General features: G+C 42.8%; 1 protein-coding gene across 1 annotated transcript in view; it reads right to left on the bottom strand.

Moving 5' to 3' along the window:
* Positions 1–19,233: 19,233 nt before the first annotated feature.
* trub1 (TruB pseudouridine (psi) synthase family member 1) overlaps positions 19,234–22,451 on the bottom strand; it is a 41,004-nt gene continuing 37,786 nt past the window's right edge. Inside the window, exon 8 of the mRNA XM_064321324.1 lies at positions 19,234–20,233. Within this exon, the coding sequence (XP_064177394.1) occupies positions 20,007–20,233 (227 nt within the window). The 3' untranslated portion in view covers positions 19,234–20,006. The remainder of the gene's footprint in view (positions 20,234–22,451) is intronic.

Raw genomic sequence — 22,451 nt, 5'->3', positions numbered from 1 at the left:
TTTCAATGTCATATTTATTATTTTAAATATGCATTATTATTCTATCTGTCTCTGAGGAGCTCTGAAATGTGCATTCTCTGCTAAGCTGAGCAATGGTTTGGAACATGTGTCTGATGTAGTGTTGCATGGTATACCGAAACTTCAGCACTTTTTCGGTACTTAAAAAACCGAAACGGTTCGATATTAGAATTTTCCGACCTTCGCTAGTTTTGTGTCAAATGTAAAAGCCGGGGAAATGTGTCTCCCGCATTACTGATTGAGAGGATGAAAAGTGTAATTTCTCAGAATCTTCACTAGATGGCAGTAACAACTAAGGTAGCCAAGTCAGGTGACGTGCGCTTGTGCATTGACTTGTTGATACAGCGCAAGCTTTGACTCAGTTCACTTCAGTAGCAATAGGTGTTCTAATTTGGAAATATTTTATTATAGGAAGATGCTGTATTGTTATTAACATATGCTGTTTTTAGATCTATTTAAAAGTGAAAGACCTGAGGTGCATTCAAGTTCAGCGAACAGAGGCAAATGTTCGTGGCGGACATGTTTTCTTTGAACAGTTCGATTTGAACGACTTTTTACAAACATTCCAAATTGTTTGCATTAAACATAAACAGATGTGGCGACGAGAGTGTTTGTACTCACAGCCGCTTCTGTGACCATCGATGATAAAAAAAATAGCTAGGTAGCGAACAATAATAACATTGGCTAGCGTTAGCAATAACATTATTGAAAAAACTGATCACACAGTTACACAGTCACACGCGGCATGTTCAATTGAAATACCCAACTGAGGTGCGTTCAAGTTCAGTGAACAAGGCGAACGTTTGCAAACTATTTCAAACTTTTTTGCATTAGGTTTGTGTTCGCCGCGAACGTTTGCAAACATAAACGAACGGTCTGAAAAGGTAGTTTGCGGCAAACAAAAATGAATGCTGGACTGAGGGAAATGTTCCCAGATGGGTATTTCAATTGAAGATGCCGTTAAGTGTGATCAGTTTTTTCAATAATGTTATTGTTAACGCTAGCCAATGTTATTATTGTTCGCTAGCTAGCTATTGTTTTTTTTTATCATTGATGATCACAGAAGCGGCTGTGAGTACAAATGCTCTCGTCGCCATGTCTGTTTATGTTTAATGCAAACAATTTGGAATGTTCGTAAAAAGCCGTTCAAATTGAACTGTTCAAAGAAAACATGTTCGCCACGAACATTCACCTCTGTTCGCTGAACTTGAACGCACCTCTGGGAACATTTCCCTCAGTCCAGCGTCCATTTTTGTTCGCCGCAAACTACCTTTTCAGACCATTCGCTTATGTTTGCAAACGTTCGCGGCGAACACAAAGCTAACAGAAAAAAGTTGACAGTGACCATAGACTGTAGCCCCTACTGTCGCTTAGTCCTGCGCAGTTATAAGAAAGTGACGCATAATTGTACCTCATTGGTCCACTACAAATATTATAACAGTGCCCAAATGACACAATAAATCATGAAATCGACCCATGGACAGTCATGCGAATAAAATACACATATTGTGACTATTTGTTCTCATGAGAAAAAATGATTGACTTTGTATTTTGACCGCATTTGTACCGTAGACTTACATGGAAACCGGATATGAAAACACCTATACTGGAGCCAACCGTAGTGGCGCCAGTGAGCAACCAGGAACAACAAGACCAGGAAATGAGCTTCAAAAACGAAGTGTGGTTTTGGCCGCTTGTACTAGACCTGGTATCAGTATCAAAGTCAAAATTTTGGTATTGTGACAACACTAGTCCGATTCCTTTTTTAGTTGCGGCGCGGAAGCACTGCAGCTCTACATACACGCCGGGCTATGTAAGTGTTACGACATGCCACCTAAGTGTTACGACATAGTAAAGGCCTTTACGGCAAGCGGCTAGGACACATCCATGGCGATGCAACCAAGTAATCCGACAGCGTCTCTTAGCACAAAATTGGTCGTAAGTCATCAATATTTTATACAATCACCATGATATTCAGTAGATATGTTGGGTGAAAGTATATGATCGTGAGGACAAAACCATTTTAAAATCGCTTCATAGGGGGCGCAATAGCGCCAATGCTTGGACCCCTCCCAACGGCGCTTGCGGCTTTAATTTTTATTGTTACTCCCCTCATTCCCTGGATTTTCTCGGGGAAATAACAATGATGATGTTTTACTATTAAGGCTGCAATGTGGTGATTGCCTTGGATAGTAAAAGGGTTCTTTTCTTTGTGATTGAGGCTTGAGTCATGAATGCAGCCGCCAACTCTCAGAAGCCCATGATCGTCGATGAAGGGATCCAGATTTTTAAGAAGGCTGCTCTTGGGAATCCTTTCATGTTTTTGAATGCACCTGATCTCGTCAGCATAGACTTCTCCTTGTACTGTTTGAATGATGGCGTTCTGAGCTTGATGAGAGTCATGCCCCTTGTATTGTGATTCACAATGATGTCAACCTTTACAAGGGCTGCTCTTTGAGGTTTTGTTGAAAAAACAAGCAATGTGCAAAAGTGCAGTAACGGCGCGTGTTTGTGACTTCCAGGAAAAAAACCTAGAAAAACATTGAGAACCAAGCTGCTTAGGGTGTGTTGCAGTGGTCAGGGTAGGCACCACAGGATGAATGTCTGGGTCTGACTGAGGATCGACAAGATTGTAGGTGTTCTTAGGCAGACTTTGCTCTGGTTTGTACAGAAATCTGGGACCAGTGAACCAGTTGGTGTGCATCAAATGGTTTGCAGTGACAGATCGCGTGGCATGATCTGCAGGATTATGATCTGTGGGTACAAAGTTCCACTGGTCGGGATAGAAGGATCTTCGGATGCATTGAACTCTGTTACTTACGTACACGTAAAAACATCTGGTCTCATTGCAAATGTACCCTAGGACCACTTTGCTGTCCGTGTGGAAAGACGTAGTATCAATCTGAAGGTCTAGCTCTGTTGAGATTAAGTCTGCTAACTCTACTGCCAGAACAGCTACACAGAGTTCCAGCCTTGGTACCGTGTGCTCTGGACGCGGAGTCAGTTTAGCTTTGCCTATGACGAAGCCTACATGGTTGGTCCTGTCACTATCAGTAACCTTTAGATAAGCCACTGCAGCAATAGCTTTAGTTGATGCATCCGAGAAGACACACAATTCTCTTCTGGCAGCTTCTGAAGGTAAAATGTTTGTGTATGGTCTGGGGATAGAAAGACTGGACAAATCTTTCAAAGATGATCTCCAGGATGTCCATGCCTCCTCCACTTCTTGGGGCAATGGAGAGTCCCAGACGCCATTCTCTGCAGTGAGCTCTCAAAGGATGGATTTTCCCTGTATGGTGACAGGTGCTACAAAGCCTAAAGGATCATAAAGACTGTTGATGGTTGACCAAATACCTTGTCGTGTGAAGGGTTTTATCTCATCAGAGACTTTGAAGTGGAAACTATCCTTTTGGAGGTCCCAACTGAGCCCAAGACTGCGTTGAGTTAGCAGGCTGTCTGCATCAACGTCCAGGTCTTTAAGGTCAGTTGCATGATCTTCAGGAGGAAAGGCCTCCATGACCTCCTTGTTGTTGGCTGCTATTTTGTGCAACCTTAGATTTGATTTGGCAAACATGTCTTGTGTCTTTTTTAGTAGGCTGATGGCAGCCTTGATTGTTGTAAGAGATGTTAGACCATTGTCTACATAGAAATTGCGCATTACGAAGTGTCTGACGTCAGAGTCTGTGCATAGCTCACTGTCCAGAACAGATTGGTGTAGCCCGTATATAGCTTTTGCCGAAGACATGATCTTTCATCCTAAACTCCTCAATGTCTTTGGAGAGGTCATTGTCTTGAAACCAGAAGAAGCGTAGGAAGTTTCGATCTTCTTCTCTTACTGAAAACGAGTAGAACATCTGCTTGAAGTCGGCTGAAAATTTTTCCTTTCTTTTTTTCCTTTCTATAGCGCCTCAGTACACCAAGCAGTGTGTTGTTCAGGTTGGGGCAACACGTCATTGAGCGACACACCATTGTAGGGTGCGCTGCAGTCAAACACAACTCTGATCTTGATCTGATGATCTGTTTTGGTTTCTTAGGATTGTACACACCAAAGGTTGGTAAGTACCACCTCTCTTCTTCCCCACTGAGGGGAGGGGCTAGTTCGGCATGACCATTTCGAAATATCTTCTCCATGAAGATGTGGAAGTGGTCTCTCATTTCAGGTTTCCTCTCAAAGTTGTGTTTGAGTGACATGAGGCGATTCAGAGCCTTGTTGTTAGGGAGCCGTTGACGTGGGCACTTGAATGATAACGGTGCTACCCAACTGTTGTTTGCATCTTTCTTTAGACCATCATTCATTGTTTTCAGGTAAGAAGCGTCTTGAATTGAAGGAACAACCTTGTTGTTGTTCTTTGTCTGTCTGAACACCGTGCACCTTAGGTGGTTAGCCTCGCAGGTAAGTTTCTCTTCAGAATATGCTGGAGGATGGTTAGGGATCAGAATGTCACTGTATTTCTCTTTTACGTGGAACACATTAGGGCATGGTTCAAATAAAGTAGGGCGCTGTCTCTCTCCGATGTTGGTGTAGAACACACTTACTGTTAGTGGTGTGTGGATGTTACCTAGACACACGTTGCCTATGACGACCCACCCCAGGTCAAGTTTCTGAGCATAAGGTAGATCATGTGGGCCATTGACTTGTTTGCACACCTTATGGACTCTGATGATGTTCCATCCTAGCAGAAGTAGGATAGGGGCGTCTGGGTCAAGCTCTGGGATAAGGTGTGCTATTGACTTTAAGTGAGCATGATGAAGAGCGACATTAGGTGTTGGAATCTCGACTCTATTGTTTGGAATCTCGTTGCATTCAATTAGGCTGGGTAATGGAATGCTGACCTTTCCATCCAGGGATTCTTCTTTGTATCCATTGGCTCTCCTTCCGATTGTCTCCTTTGGTCCGGCACATGTTTTTAAAGAGTAAGGAGCGCTTGGACTTTGGTCATTGAAGATGTCGAAGAACTGTGAGCGGGATAGTGATCGGTTGCTTTGTTCGTCTAGAATTGTGTACATTTTGACTGCTTTGTCTCCGTGGCCAGTTGGATACACATTCACAAGACATATTTTAGAGAAGGAACACTCATTAGCTCTCCGCCACAGACACAGACGCCACAGTATGCATTTGGTGGTGACATTGGGTGTTGGCAAGATACCCTCCCCACCATGCTCTGGACCGGGGTCCTTTTCTTTGGTCCAGGTAGCTGGGCCAGGGTGAAGTGCTGTGTGGTGATTTTCACTTTTACATTTGGGTTTTGAGTTTACAGTTCTTTGCGATGTGTGAAGAAGGACTGCTCTTTGAGGTTTTGTTGAAAAAACGAGCAATGTGCAAACGTGCAGTAACGGCGCGTGTTTGTGACTTCCAGGAAAGAAACCTAGAAAAACGTTGAGAACCAAACTGCTTAAGGTGTGTTGCAGTGGTCAGGGTAGGCACCACAGGACGAATGTCTGGGTCTGACTGAGGATCCACAAGATTGTAGGTGTTCTTAGGCAGACTCTGCTCTGGTTTGTACAGAAATCTGGGACCAGTGAACCTACAACACCTAAAGCACACACTGTTTTCTCTCAAGAATGTTTTGCGTTCTTCAATGGGCTTCTCTCTAAAGACGCAACATTTCCATAGAGGGTGTGGTTTTCTATGTATGGGGCAGAGTCTATCTCCATCATTGGGTTTCTTTAAAGGCCATTCTGTGTCAGAGCTGGTTTTGGGGAATGTCTCAGTTTTGTGCACAGATACTTCTCGCTGCCTGTTTGGCTTCCAAACCGTTTTCTCTGATTTCAGTGCCATGTCCGTGTGAGAGGTGAAGTTAAAGCTTGGATCGTTTTTGACACTATCCTGCGACAAAGTAGCTAAACGGTGGAAAAGGAACACCGTGGTCACGCTTGTAAGAAGCACCGACTGAGGCCTATCTTTCCTGCAGATTAAATGGAAGCTTTTGTACAATTGGATTGACACCTCTTGCTGTGTCGAGGAAAGAGAGGCCAAGAAGGTCTCCTTTGCTCTTGGCTGACTGGAGTTCTGTGAGTAGATCACTTAATTTTGTCAACTTTGAATAATCTCTGTTTGTTATCTTTAGAAAGCTGTCAAGCCGTTTAAACAGAGCATCTTTTATCACTTCTGCTGAACCGTAACGTTGCTCAAGTCTATCCCATACCAACACCAAGCCTGCTTCTGGATGATTAATATGTATAGATCAGATCTGTTATACATGTTCTGCTGACTCTTTACTGAACCATTTAAGGAGCAGATCCATCTCTTCACTTGCTGACAAATCTAAACCTACAGTGACGTTTTGAAAAGAGCGTTTCCAGGCTCTGTAGTTCTGTGGCTTGTCATTGAATTGAAGTAAGCCTGTTGCAACAAGCTCACGATGAGCGACGTACCTTACAAAATCTGTAATGTTTGAATCACCATCGTGATTTGGAGGTGCGAGATTAGATATAGGAGTAGGATGCACATTTTTATTTTATTTCATCTTTATTTCACCAGGCAAGTCATTAAGAACAAATTCTTATTTACAATGGTGGCCTGGCAAGTGACAAAAGCCACTTAAGGCAAGGGGAGGTGGGCTAGAAGATAAAAGCATATTAAAAGCACAAAATACATCAATAATAACAAACTAAACATAGGCACATGAAAACACAGGCAAGCAAACAACAGTCAACAAACAAGATATGGGGGGGGGGGGCATAAGAGTGTTATGGGGATAATACATGGCAGAAAAACAGTTGCAGGAATCAGTGAAAATGTTTGAGATGGCATCTTTGAAGGCAGAAATGGTAATAAATGTATCCAGTTTTAGGGTTTTTTGCAGAGCATTCCAGTCGCAGGCAGCAGATTTAAATGATGCAAGACTGAGGGATGTGTTGGTTTTGGGAATTTTTAATTGGATATGGAGTGAGGACCGGGTGTTGTGTGTGACAAACATAGGGTGCAGCAGATGACACAGGTAGGGAGGTGATAGACCGAGAAGGGTCTTGTAAATGACAGTAAACCAGTGAATGTTACAACGGGTGTGAAGGGAGGGCCAGTTGACCAGAGAGTAAAGAGTGCAGTGGTGTGTGTTGAAGGGGGCATTTGTGGCAAACCGGATAGCGGAATTGTAAAGAGTATCAAACTTGCAAAGTGTACCTTTGCATACAGACCTGTATATTATGTCCCCGTAATCGAACATGGGGAGAATAGTCATTTGTATGAGGGTGAGATTGGCAGCAGAGGTAAAAGTGAAACGATTTCTATAAAAGAACCCTAGCTTAGCCTTGACCTTAGACTGCAGCTTAGAGATGTGGTGGGAAAAGGATAGCGTGCTGTTTAGCCAGATGCCCAAGTACTTATAGACTGTAGGGTTGTCAAAAAATATTCTAAGTTCGAAAACTATTCGAAAATCTTTTTTTTTTTTTAAGTTCAAGCCTAAATTTGAGCATTCGAATATTAGTTTTTTGGATCCTGCGTTTTTGATTCCGCGTTTTATAATTAACATAAATATACACCATTAGTTTTCAAAAATATTGAAAACTAATGGTGAAAATGGCAGCAGCATCGGAGGAGTTGGTCCCACTAGCTGGTAATAGAAGCCCTGTTTGGAAAGTAACACAGGAAATGAACTTTGCGTGCATGAACATGATTCGCCACAACAGTCCTGTTTTTAAGCTATCTGGATCCTCAGAAATTAGTGCCAATAACCTCCGGTGATACTTTCAGCTCCATGGACACAACTTACTTGTTACTTGTCAGCTAACAATTTAGGCTAAATAATGTTCCCATATGGCAGGCTATGTTTCCTTTCTGTTCTGAAGATTTTGATAAAATTGGATGATGAAAGAAGTTAAACAAACTAAAGAGAGTAAGTAATTTATGTTGTTTTAGGCTACAGGTATTAGCCGTTTGAATAGTTTTTGTGTTAATAAATAAACAGGGATTTCCCATAAACAATCATTTCCCTATTATTGTGATTAATAAATGCCGAGTTGTGCCAAATTACATCCACGAGAAAGTTCTTTATTCATTTGCGCATTAGGCTATAGAAACTGCAGGGGGCTCATTTATAAAATGAACTGCATGCACGTCAACACTTGTCTCTACCTTGAGTCCTGTTGAAATTTTATAAATCACTACTTTGACGTGATTTTCTACGTAGCCTACACGCCAAGTAGTTGATCTAAAATACGTTTTATAAATGAGACCCCCAGATGTAGTAACCTAGTATGAAAGTTCACCAATGTCCTACTACTTTCACTGCCCGCTTGTGGAAAATAACACGTAGGCCGGTTTGGAGGGAGCGTCACGTGGATATTGCGCCCGGCAATAAGCAGCTTATATTTGTGAATTATAGGCAAATGATATTCGAATATATTTGAACACAGACTAATTACAAAATCTAATATTCGAACTCAATTTCATGGCACTTTTGACAGCCTTAATAGACTGTGACCTGATCCAGGGTAGCTCCCTCACTGGTGGTGATGGAGGGGGCATGGCACCCTTCCGGCAGAACCACATAACCTTAGTCTTGGAGGTGTTAAGAGACAGTTTAAGGTGGGTAAAAGCCTGTTGGACTTGGAGGAAGCTACATTGTCCTTTAGGGGCCTGAGATTTTGTGTAGGAGTAGCATGGTAGCTGTAGTTATCAAACCTTGCCTTGCATGACCTATTAACAACATATGTGTCTTCATTTCTGTATGGCAAATTAGTAGCTGGTGTACTTCAGGTATGTTTGTGATATTGAGCATTGAAGGTTTGGTCTGGATAGAATGGGTTTGTTTCTGTGTGAAAGTGGGAAAATGGATTGTCTTGATCCATTTTTATTGTTTCTTTGTCACCCTTGAAACGTTCATCTTTTAGCAGTAATTCTATGCCCTGTGATTTTGTTTGGTCGATGACATCTTGTAGTGTGGCTTCCCGAGGAGTAGACCCAGTTTGCAAATGTGTTTTTTACTGTCTGAGTCAAAGGCACTTTCTAGGGCCTCTGCTTCCGCAACGGCTGCCTCCTTTTCACAATGAAGTAAGTCCATAGATGCTTCAAACCTTGCTTTTTCTAGCTTTAGCTTCATTTCATTTTCAGCAAATGAAAGGTGGGCCTTTGTTCCTTCCGCTTTCGCTCTTGCCTTGGTTGCAGCAGCGCCAGCTGATGAGTTACATAAGCTTACTAATGATGCAATAGACCGTGTCTTTAAGGAAACTCTATCATCCGCCATGGTGTAGTTGGTTGGAGAATATCTGCTTAGATGCGATGGTCGTCCACTGGTTGCGTGTGACGACGTCGTTAATCGTGTCTGTTGTCAGCCTGGATTGCGTTATCTTGCCCGCTAGGAAGCACATTGTTTCACTGTGCTGCCCTCGGTATATGTGCTGTATATAACTTGGCAGTCAGCTAAACGCCTTCCCTCCATCAAGACTCTGGAGACAGTTATCCGTTGTCCACACAGATTTAATGATAGAAAAGGGACAGGGTGCAACTAAAAAACAAAGCATAACACAAGTATGCTTATTGTGAATGCTTGTAAATAAACCGTAAATACACCAGGAACTACACTGCCTTTTTTACTTGTACATTTTAACATATTTACCATATTAACTACGTATTTGTAACAAGTTGTTCATTGTTAATGTGTTTTTATATTATTATGAAATCTTTATTACTGTAGTAGTTAGCTCTGCTATGAATTTGGCTGACTTAGATAACTCGACCATTCCTGTCACAAGTGGTGTCAGAAGTGGGATTTCATACTGCAGTAAGGAACAGAGAGAGATGCCACCCAAGCGGCAAGAGGAAAAGGACGATGAAGCAGAGGAAGGAGCGATGGCTTCCAGCTCCACTACAGAGGGTATGGCTGTACCAGAGGGAAGTTCACCTGAGGCTGTTGCAGAGTTGGCGGGGTGGGTCAAAGTTCTTCTGCAAGCCCAAGCAGCCAGAGATGAGCAGCTGGATAGAGAGGCTGCCCTCCAGGATAAAAGATGGAACAGCATGCGCCACCAGTTCCAGCAACTCCAGGACCAGCTTGGACGGACTACATGGCAGGAAGAGTGAATTGGCTAGGCCACCGAGAGAGCCTCCAGGGTTCCGAGTCCCCAAGCTGCAACCACTGACTGCAGATGATGACATAGAACACTTTTTAACCATGTTTGAGAGGATAGCAAAAGTTTGTCGCTGGCACCGAGACGACTGGGCAATTCACTTGGTCCCTCTCTTGACAGGGAAAGCCCGGAGTGCTTATGTCAGGATTAACCCGGATTACACCGAAGACTACAACCAAGTCAAGGAGGCCATTCTGGCAAAATATGAAATCACCACATCTTCACTACCGCCGAAGATTCCGTTCCTTGGACATTCTTGAGGCTGAAACACCACGGGAGCTGTATGTGCATCTTAAACTGTTCGCCAAGTGGGTCAAGCCAGAACAACGGACGGTGAAAGAGATCTCTGAAACCATGATCCTGGAGCAGTTCCTGCAGATGGTGAATCCAGAATTGGAGGTCTGGATAAAGGAACATGACCCCAAGACTGCAGAGGAAGCAGCACGCCTTGCTGAGGTCTTTGTCTCTGTCAGGAAAGGGAACCGACAAAGCAACTTCGGCCATAACAGCCACTTTGCATCCAAACGTGAGTCTGATGAGGGTGAAAAAGGGCGTGGTCATGCCATAGCTAAAGTAATTGCTAGTAGTAAACCACCTGACAGGCTTAGCAGGCGGGGTGAGGTGTTATAACTCTGGGCTGCGTTTCCGAGTTTTGATGTACCTTAACGTTTTACGAAGGCTCCTAAGGTATACCTTTCAAAGGGAAACCGCTTTTTTATGAGTTTTTCCCAGACTATACCTTAAGGCAACTGTTAAGGGACACCTCAAAGGTACATCGTAAGTTGGAGCTGGCCTTCACTGTGGTGCTGAAAAGTTTATCAATCGATGCCAAGCGAATCGATTGTCTCACTTGTAAAGGCTTGTGAATGACGTTTTAATATAACAAGTGTTGTCATAATCATTTTACATCAATCCAATATTGCAGAAGAGGAAGCTATGCCTACTAGAGATAATCTGCTAATCTCTTTAAGAGTCTGTTAAGACGAGACCTTGTGATAGTTTCAATAAATATGTACATATAGGCTACAAAGGATAAAATAAAAAGCATCAATCGGGACATATAAGCCATAGTCTGGGACTTCGTGGAAGCCCAGGGAAAAGGATATAGGCTACATATGGGTGAATTATTTTGTTCTTATTGAAACAAAGGTCTAATGTTAATTTGTTTTTGTCACACAATATGTAGGCAACTGTAGCAGCATATCACTGCACTGCACTGATTCCCGCGAACTTTTCTCTGCAATGCAAAAATGATCGTAGATGAAAGGCAAAAGCGCATCTGTGGAAATTGATCATGATGAATTCTATACCGGGTGCCTTATGAATAGGTCTACCTGTTAAAGTGATTTGTTCATCCACCTTAATTTTCTGTTGGATAATCTTAAGTTTAACCAAGAATATCATTATTGGGTTGTTTACCAAAAATCGTCAAACAACATGGTAAGAAAAATGTTCCGTAATGTTGATATTTACCCAGTGCTATTTTGTTTTATATAGGAGGTGTGAGCTAAAGGAAGGGGATGTAGATCATTTGTCCATTATGAGCCACTGTATCTGTATGTGTGTTTATGGCTAGGCCAATCAATGTGCTCTAGTTCGATCATGCAAGTAGACTCACTCAACGTTGGTTTTGCACACACAGGTTTTATATTCTTAATAAACCAGCAGTTTGTTCCAAGTCAGTGTGATCATTGACTCACACACAAACGAACTAATTTCTACAGGGTATGGAGTCAGAAAAGCCATATCCTCAGTTAGCGCCACGACGTATAAATTAAAAAACTTTTCACAAATTGGATTAGTATCATGGATAGGCCCTATACTTAATTACCATCATGATGGGGATAGACAGGTAAAACGGCAACATTCTCACGACTTGCTATGCACAGACACGTTGATTGGATAATTACTTTTCGTAAAGTTAATATTAAACTGTCATTTTCGTATGCCGATGTGCTACTAGATGCGCACTGTAGTACAACTGTCGATTTGAAAAGCAAAATGTTGGCATAATAAGGCAAAACTGTGACAGGATTAGCGGAGCGCAGCGCTAAGGGACAGCTGAGTGCCTCAGACCACCCTTTTAAAGGTATACCTTTCATAAGGTATCCCTTAGCTAAGGAGACGCTGGGAAACAGCTCGAGACCTGAAGGAAGACCTTAAGGTATACCTTACAACGCACGTAGCACTAAGGAGACTCTGGGAAACGCAGCCCTGGAGAGTTGGGGCACACTAAAACTTTTGCCAGGCTAGGAACACAAAACAGGCACTGTTATGTTCTATACCACGACCAGTAAGACAGGTCTCTAAGGTGCAGGGTTTGGGTCGTGTGCTGTCTGTCCTTGTGAATGGCCAGTGTGTAGAAGCACTAATAGATACCGGTAGCTCCCAGTCCATGGTACTGGATAGCTTGGTGCCAAGGGAAGAATGGAGTGAAGAGGCTGAGGTAAAAGTGCGCTGTATACATGGTGATGAAAAAAAAAAAGGATAGTGATGGACATTGTAGGCCTATTAGAACAGAGTTCTGCAGAAAACCGATATATTCTTGTAATCTGTGATTATGCTACCAGACATCCTGAAGTTTTCCCTCTGAGGACAGTCAAAGCCAAGCAGGTAGCAAACTCATTATTACAACTGTTCTCACGGGTGGGTGTACCTAGAGAGGTTTTGACAGATCAAGGGACAAACTTCCTGTCAAAACTGCTACAACAGGTTTACCAGTTGCTAGGTATCAAAGGTATTAAGACTATTCCTTATCACCCTCAGACAGATGGTTTGGTTGAACGGTTTAATCAAATGCTAAAGAACATGCTACACAAGTTTGTCACCCAAACAGGTTCTGACTGGGACCAGTGGCTGCCCTATCTCCACTTTGCGTACCGAGAAGTGCCACAGTCTTCAACAGGGTTCTCTCCTTTTGAACTCCTTTATGGACGGCAAGTGAGAGGGCCACTGGACCTGCTGAAGGAGTACTGGGAAGGTCCCAAGGAGGCGGGAGAGAGTGTGGTGTCCTATGTAGTGAAAATGAGGGAACGGCTGGAAGAGATGACTACCTTAGCCCAAAAAAACTTGAGGAAGGCCCAGAGGAACCAAAAGACCTGGAACGACCAGAATGCCAGGACCAGAGCTTTTGAGCTGGGGCAACAGGTGCTGCTGCTGCCAACGCATGACAGCAAGTTGCTCACAAAATGGCATGGCTCATATGAGGTAACACGGAAGATGGGACCAGTTACGTATTAACTTTTCATGCCAGAGAGGGGGAAGAAGCACCAGACATTCCATGTGAATCTGCTTAAAGAGTTCCGCCCACGTCCAGCACCAGTACAGCAACAGCTGTTTGTGCGAGCTGTGGAGGAAGAGGAGGAATCTCATGAGCAGTACTTCCCCACGCAAGGGAATTTTCAGACGGTGGACTTAAAGGGGAATTTCACTTTATAACATTTCTGCTTCTCATGACTGATATTGTCCTTCTAATTAATGTGTCGCCCTTCATTTTTCAATTAGTTATTTAATTTGAAATGTCTAACATTAGAAAGAAAGACCTTTTTTTAGCACAAGTTCACACGGTACGGTTTCCGGTTTTTTCTTCTTCGTTTTCATTTCGCGGAAAAATCTAGAAGAAGCGAAGCAAAACATTCTGTTAACTTAGCGTTGAAACCGAACAAACTAATGTCTGCTAGCTTTTGTTTGATGTGATATCACTGTAATAATGAGGTGCATTGTACCCGGTTGTTATAAAGCCCCCGTTGAACTTGGCTTGAAAGCACATTTTCATAGTTTTGCACGTGATGCAACCTTGTGCCAGACATGGATGGATGTAATCAGACACCCCAACATAACAGCCAAAGAAGTCCGCAAACGAGGATTAAGGATATGTAGCGACCACTTTGAAGCCACCGACTACCAAGGCAACCCTCTGAAGCCTGGAGCTGTACCCACCATTTTCCCATCGTTGGTCGAACCGCTCGAGGTAGGTACTAAGCGGGCTGGCTAACGCTATCGCGTCTGTCTGTGATACATAGGATGTCTACCACCAGTTGCTGTTTGTCCTGGGAATAGCCTGTGGTTCCTCGATCTCGGCCCGCTCCTGACTCGCTCTCGCACGATCAGCCTGCAAATTAGCCAGCTCTTCTTCTGTGTATTCCGGCTCGAATCGATAGGGCACAACAATCCCATGATCAAAAACAATCTCCTTCGTCTTCTGACATTTTCTGTTTCGCTAGCTAGTAGTCATACAACACTATTTCTACGACCAACCTAATTTTATTGTCTGCAGGTACGCCCACTTCAGAAGTCGCACAATGATATCCATCCTCGAGTTCAACACTAAACTGCCTGGGTCGACTTCCTGCATTTGTAGAGGAAAACAACAAAACAGCGTAAAATATTAACATAATGAAATAACTAATCGAAAAATGAAGGTCGACACATTCATTAGAAGGACAATATCAGTCATGAGAAGCAGAAGTGTTATGAAGTGAAATCCCCTTTAACCCATCTGACACCAGCTCAGCAGCAGGAAATGGGTGCATGTCTGGACCCTGATCTTTTCCGAGAGAAGCCTGGACTCACCACCCTGGTCCAATACACCATCCACCTTCAGAAGGATGCTCCAACCAGGCAAAAATGCTACAGGATCCCAGAGCAGTTGCTGCAAGTGCTACGACAGGAGTTGGAGGTGATGGAAAAGATGGGGGTGATAGAGCATTCCACCAGTGAGTGGTGCAGTCCCATAGTAGTCCTGGTGCCAAAGAAGGATGGGACCATAAGGTTCTGTATAGACTTCCACCACATTAATGCCATTTCGAAGTTTGACCCTTATCCTATGCCCCGCATTAATGAACTCATTGAGAGGTTGGGAAAGGCTCAGTACATTTCAACCCTGGACCTGAGCAAAGGCTATTGGCAAGTTCCGTTGCCTCTAGAGACCAAAGAGTTGACAGCCTTTAAGACACCTTTTGGCCTACAGGGGGCACCAGTGACATTCCAGCGACTGATGGATCAAGTGCTGCAGGGTACCACATAGTTTGCTGCTGCATATTTAGATGAGGTTGTCATCTTCAGCCAGTCCTGGGAGGAACACCTGGTTCATGTCCAGAAGGTTCTTCACTGGGTTCAGTCAGCAGGCCTCACCATAAATCCCCAGAAATGTTCCTTTGCCCACAAGCAACTCCAGTACCTGGGGTATGTGACTGGTGGGGGTGTCACCCGGCCACAGATGGGGAAGGGGGAAGGTGGAAGCCATTCAGTCTTTCCCTGTGCCAACCACCAAGAGGAAGGTGCGGTCCTTTCTAGGCCTTGGCAAACTGTTTCCCAGGGAAACAAGGTATTCCACGGTGGAAAAGGAGTGCCTTGCTGTGAAATGGGCAGTGGACACGCTGCGTTACTACCTTCTAGGAAGACACATTGTGGTGTGGAGACAGATCACCGGGCATTATAGTGGCTGCATAAAATGCGAAATGCCAATGTTCGGGTGGTACCTCTCTCTCCAACCTTTCAATTTTACTGTACATTATAGGACTGGTTCTTCGAATCATGTAGTGGACTGTCTCTTTCGCATTCCAGAGGGCGAAAGTTCCAGCAACCAGGATCAGGAGGACACTTGCCTCTTTCCTGAGTGCAATATGCGCCAGCTGGAGAGGGGGGAGGAAGTGTAACGGAGCGAGTCCTCCGTTTTCTTAATATCTCGCAAATGCTACGTGTAACTTTGTTTACCATTTTTAAAAACATTTGTGTTTGTAATTTTGTTTGGAAATGTGCATGAGAAAATGAACTTTGTAAAAGGTGAAATGTAGTAGTACACCTTACCGCATTGTTTGGCTGGTTTGGTGCAGTGTTTGCAGTATCCAGTGATGCAAGAGATGCGGTGCCGTCTTCCGCAAAACTATTGATCCAGGAGAACGTAACAACACTCTAACAGATGTGGGGGGAGATCGTAACCACAGTTCTTCTTCTGTTAAGTGTTGTGTGGAAATATTTTTACATCAAGATGTGCAATATTGTTATAACTGATATCTTTCATGTAAGTATTGTAAATTGTATAATTGGAAACTTTAATTGATTTCCCTTAGTTGGAATGTTCCAGGGGAGGAGCTTAGGAGGGGAATCTATATAAGCCAGTCCCAATCATTTAGTGAGAGAAGAGCTGAGGAGACGGAGTTGTGCGGTGCGATGCGATAATTGATTAACTACAAAATGGTTACACTGCTTCATTATTTTTTTTGTTCTTTGTTTCCAAGTGTTTTTGTTTGTTTATTGGTTTGTAAATAGTTCTGCGGGCCATAATTTCTTCCTGCACCTGCAGAAAAATTAATCCCTCACTGGAGGTGTGCACTTGCGGTTCCATTACTGCTGATTAATCAGATTTATTGCAGTTGAAGTGCCTACAATTAAACCATACTGTTGACAGGACTTGGTATCCCATAAATAGAGCATAAATGGAGGTCCCTTGGGCTGCTGGGTGGGCCATCCAGTATGGCTGTGGCCTACACATAACTGCCCCGTGGCATAACCTATTGGGGGGGGGGGGGTATTCTGTTGAGTGGGATGGTCGTGTCTAATCACTCACCAGTGGCCCCTGCTAGTAGACAAGGTGCCTGACGTGTCACCTTTGTCTCTACTCTTTGTCCGTCATGTGGATGGCGTTCCATTGAGCTTAATTAGGATGCATCCTGTGTATTTACTACAGATACACAATAATATCAGTACCATATCAGTATCAGCCAATAATAGCCACAAATTTATCAGGAATCATGCCAGATTATAGCTGACATGTTGGGCTGATATGACCATAAAACATACATGCACCAGAGGGGCGATGGGTCTGATGTGTTGCTGAAGCTATAAATATAGAAAATTTCATGCTCAAAAAGTATGAAACTCTTCAACTTATTTTTAAATAATCTTCATTACCAGCCAAACTCAGAAAGAAAGCTATACAGGGACTCCTTGGACTCTCTATTTAATAGTAAAGATACTGATATATTTTGATGTAAAAATGAAAATTTTAAAATATTTTTCCTTCTTAAGTAGACATCTTTGTGCTTCTACTTCTTCCATGAATGTGGAAATGGTTGCACTTGGCCTTTGAGCTAATAATGTGAAACGGAGGTATCATCCACATCGGCCATTATTAAGTAAATGACATCAGCTCCAGAAATTTCATAACGTGCATCCCTAATATTTGAGTGTAGATACACCTGTATAAACCTTTTCAAGTTTATCACTGCATTTCAGAATACCAGGGGACCTGACAAAGTGACGTTTTAAGAAATGGGTTAAAGGAGTACCATGGTGATTTTCACACTTTCTCGGTTTTATGTGCTATTTGCACAAGAGGCATTGAAGAAACACAATGAGCAAAGTATTAAATATGTCCGTTCTGTATTTTTGGAGAAATATGCGTTTTAAATTCATCGTCCTATTTTCAACCGGTTGAGAAAGTTGTCATTTTGCTACGTCACGAATACAGTAACCACTCCCATTTCCACGCCCCGTAAAGAAATCTGACAGGACACACCGTCCTGCTGTTCAGACAATGCAAATATTTGACTAACGTTAGGTTCACTTAAATTAGTGCGCCTTTAGATTATTTCTGCTTATATTCATTTAGCTAGCTAGCTAACGTTAGCTAGCTAGGAGGTTTGCTTTCATAAGGCAATGTTATCGATAACGTTAGCTTGCTAGTTTGCTTTTATGAGGACGTTATAGTTGTGCTTTTATCTTAACTTGGCTAGCTAGATAGAAAAAATTATAATTGGATACAAGTCAACGTCCTTACCTTAGCTATCTATCGATACTTGATATACTACTAAGCTAGCTAGCTTGTGAAAATTCAGTCTTCCAAAGAGAGCGCGTATCATGGGGGTAGCTATGGTAACGGGGCACGGTCTGTCAATCATAGCTAACTGACAGTTCTCATTACCACGCCCAGACGGTTCGGGTGAATTTTTATAGTGGGAAATTTGGGCTTAGAAAAATACGTTTTAAAGTACATTGAAATGACTGAAGAATAAAAAAATTATGCATATTTGTTTTGTTGTTGCCTGAAGACAACTGGGAAGTGTCATGTTCAACCACCATGGTACTCCTTTAAGTCTAATATGTAATTAAATGATTTGCCATTTCCTGTTTCTCTCCATGTCTCTCAGAATCAGCTGATGGTGCTTGATTCAGTAGCACAGCAAGAAGGATCTACCTCCAAGTGTATCAAAAACCCCAGAAATGGGGGAAGAAATTGTGGTGAGGATTCTGTGACAACAGTCCAACTGCAGGCGGCTTCCATTGGTTTCATCCGATTAAACACAGCGGGCATGCAATGTTCGGATTGCATGTGTACTTAGCACATTAGCAAGTGCATGATGTCTTCATGATATTCATAAAGAAAAAGTCTGACTGAAATTCAGAATAAAAGGTCACAGCGACAGCCGCTGCTAGGTGCTCATATCGCTCAGACGCTGGCATGTGGACACGCCCCACTGACCAGCATCAATCCTGACCATGCCTGCGGGAACTGTGGCCCCCAGCCCCATGAGAAGCGTTGCCATTGGCTGTGGCGTTACACAGGGAAGGACGGTTTCGGTTGGCGGGACTGCACTCGACTCATCGAGTACCAGCAGATGTTCCGTCTGATCGGACACCAGCAGTTTCTTTCGACCAGTTGCGGATGCATGCTGCTTCAATGCGACGACTGTGCAGCTCAAGTGGTGGACTGCGGACTGAAAAGCAACAGCCGTTGGTGGTATGGACTTCAGAGGAGAGCACATGCTTATCCATGCTGTCTCAAACCAACAAAGGCTGTTGCAAGCCTACTAATATAATTGGACATTTGACATTGTTGGGAACTAAATAGAAAAATATTCAAGGTTACAAGCAGTTAGAAAAAGAAGCTACTAAGTGATGCACTGACCAATTATATGCATCTCTGTAGGGCTGGCAAGAATGGGATTGGATACCCGACTGTGGGATGCGTCACCTCAGTGAGAAACATTGCTTTAGAACAGTAGCAGTCAAGCAGGAGTCCGAGATACACCAGTCATCTTAATGTAACTGAGCCCTCCTGACCTCCCTATTGACCATGCATGGCATCCATGTGCCATAAGCAAAAAGACACACATCTTTCATTGAAAAAATACAAATTTTGACAACACCAAGCATATACTTGTTTTAATGCAAAATGAGAGGGCTAGAGGGCTTCCAGTGACTTGAATGACACCACAAATTACAGCTGTGACAGGGCTTCAATAAATCTGCTGTAAATTAGGAGAAAGTTCAATAAATCTGCTGTAAATTAGGAGAAAGTTCAGAGAGTGATATAATGTGCGGGACACATCAGGTCTAACTCAGCTGGCCATTCTTTCATTAAATTAAAAGTTAATATTCCAAACCAAAGCTGGAATTTGCAACATTTTACCTTCATTCTTCAGTACAAATGTACCGGAACTGTACTGGCTCTCATACACTCAGGCTGGAATGTGAATGGAACTGGCCTGCTTTGTTGCATGTGGCCTCATTGCACACAGCACATGGAAAATAGAGGCGAGATCAGAGCATACTTCCTGGGGAAGCTCCATTAGAAACAAGCTCAAAGTGTTAGAAGCACAAATGGAACAACAGATTAATAATAACTCTTACAACTCATTAATAATAATGTAACAACTTTCAAGTGGATAAAAATACCAGTGCAGTTCTGCCTTATTTCAGTTCAACCCTGTGATTCTGTCACATGGAGTTCTCTGCATTCCTAAGCTGCATTATCAATACCAGCTTTAGCTTCAGCGGTTATGCAAAATGGGGGGTTGTGTGAAATGTGTTCCCCCTGCAGACCCTGTCAGACTGTGGTGGACCTGACCACAGATTGTCTCCTTACATCCCAGAAAGCCAGGAATTCTGGAAAATGCTGGCATTTCACATGAGAACAAATGTTAGGACTTCCTCTGTGCTTCTTCATGGTCCCCGCAGTCACCCGGCGACTCTGAACGGGCAGGCGTGTCCATCGCGGATGAGGGCTTGGACTGGTCATCACACACCTGGAGAGAACGGGCAATGTCATCAATGGTCCAGCTCTCCTCCCGCAGGGTGTGGTCCTCCAGAGTGAACTGGCCCTGCTTTGTCCGAACCAGCTCTTTCACGTGAGCGCAGGATGCCAGCTCTGTGAGAGAACCAGAGGCCTTCAACTTTACACTCACACACATAATCAAGGCCTTCAACTTTACACTCATACACATAACCAAGGCCTTCAACATTACACTCACACACATAACCAAGGCCTTCAACATTACACTCATACACATAACCAAGGCCTTCGACATTACATTCACACACATAACCAAGGTCTTCAATTTTACACTCATAAATATAACCATGCCCTTCAACTTTACACTAATACACAGAACCAAGACCATCAAATTTACACTGATATACACAACAATGACCTTCAAATGTACCCTCATATACATCACCAAGGCTTTTAACGCTTTTGTACGTAAGTCCCAAAATATTTCCAGCAGGCCCACTGCATATTATTTTTTCCTGTGTGCACTGCTTGTTCTAGAATTTGACTGTTTGATCACACTTGCCTTTGGATGGTTGAATTTGACCTTGATATGAGCGCTGATATTACCACTAACCTTAATTGTAACCTTACCCATTATCACCAGACCCATAAATTGCCAAACTGACCCCATATCAGTAGATACTGGCCATCTTCACCCTGTACCACATGCACTTTGTTTAGCAGCAGCTGTTATTTATTTTAAGTCAAACTTTATCTTCCATTTTGCTTGCATTGTATATCCAACAGTTTCATTCAGCTCAATATATTAATATACAACAAGACTAGGTGACTCTCAGTGTGCGTCAGGCACAAGGAGATCGTCGGACTCATTAGCATTGACGCTAGCTACCCGTACTCTCAATTTCATTTGTATCAATAAAAAAATGTCAGCTAATGGTTCCTGACCATTAATGTTTTATTTGCAATATTATACACGTTTTCAGATACTTGTTACTAATGATGTATTCTGATTCTAGAAAACATTGTAATGGACACCCATGGGGTTTATGAATAACTTTTTTGAAGGTTTTAATGATCAGAACATGCTAAAATAAGCCTAACAACACAGGCGCAGATATATAATGTCATCTGGTCCAACCAAAGATGATAACATGACTACTCACTTGTTTTGAACTAGCGACCACACGCTTCAGGGACCACTCTAGCACTGTAACATCCATGTGGCCATACTCTCCACTTTACACTCATATACATAATTATGAGCTTCAACATTGCACTCAATATACATACCCATGATCTTCAACTTCAAAGGATTAACATGGCGGTTGGTCACACTTTCTAGGTTTTATGTGCTATTTGCACAAGAGGCATTGAAGAAACACGATGAGTACAGTATTAAATATGTCCGTTCTTTAGTTTTGGAGAAGTAGGCGTGTTAAATTTATCATCCTATTTTCAACCGGCTGAGAATGTTCTCCTCTTAGTGTCACACGGGCATAACCACTCCCCTATCCACACCCCGCAAAGAAATCTGACTGGACACACCGTCCTGCTGTTTTTGCGCCATTCCACCATCTATCGAGCATGGTAAGCAACCCCATTACTTTTCTAATGTTGAGCATGATTGATTACTGTCTCACCAATGATGACGTATAACCAGGGGTTAAATTGGGGGTGGACGCGGGTGAACGGCGTCCACCCACCTTTGGTAAACAAATAAATAATTTTGACCAGTAGTTATATATAAATAACTATGACAATCCAGTCCATTTTTCGTACGCTCCAGTCCATGTGTTCCCTCTAGCCAGTTACTCGCTCAACCAATCAAAAATTCGAAGAAAAAAAAAATCAGGAGGGACAGTCGTTTATATAGACTGCCACAGAAAGAAAAATATCACAGATTGTCTTGATTGTCTGGAAGCGGACGCAGTAGGTAATTTCATTAACATGCAATTTCATCTATGCAACATTTTAAAGAGAGATGAATAAACAGCCCCCACGAACGCCGGCTATTATTAACGGCAACTTTGATTGCTTGAGCAAAATAAACAGGTTTCTGGTCAGCAGCTAAGCTAGGATTGAATATTTCCCACATACATAACCTTTTATTCAGCGGCGACTGGTGAGCTGAAAATCGGTGGGGCACAAGACTTTCCTTTAAACTAATCATTGATCTCAACCTGTTTTCATTAGTAATTTTCCTTTATAATCAAGCGTGCCAATGATCGGATTAATCAAATGGCAAGTAGCCTAACACACAGCGTCTTCATACCATGTTAGGGGGATTAAATCATAAATTCAATCTATCTGTTAAAAATCTGTTTTAATCACCAAGTAGTCTACATTTAACAAA

Source organism: Anguilla rostrata, chromosome 2, assembly GCF_018555375.3.
Source record: "Anguilla rostrata isolate EN2019 chromosome 2, ASM1855537v3, whole genome shotgun sequence".
Classification (NCBI taxonomy): Eukaryota; Metazoa; Chordata; class Actinopteri; order Anguilliformes; family Anguillidae; genus Anguilla; species Anguilla rostrata.
Note: the sequence above shows the minus strand (reverse complement) of the source record. Positions and strands in the feature narration are given on the sequence as shown.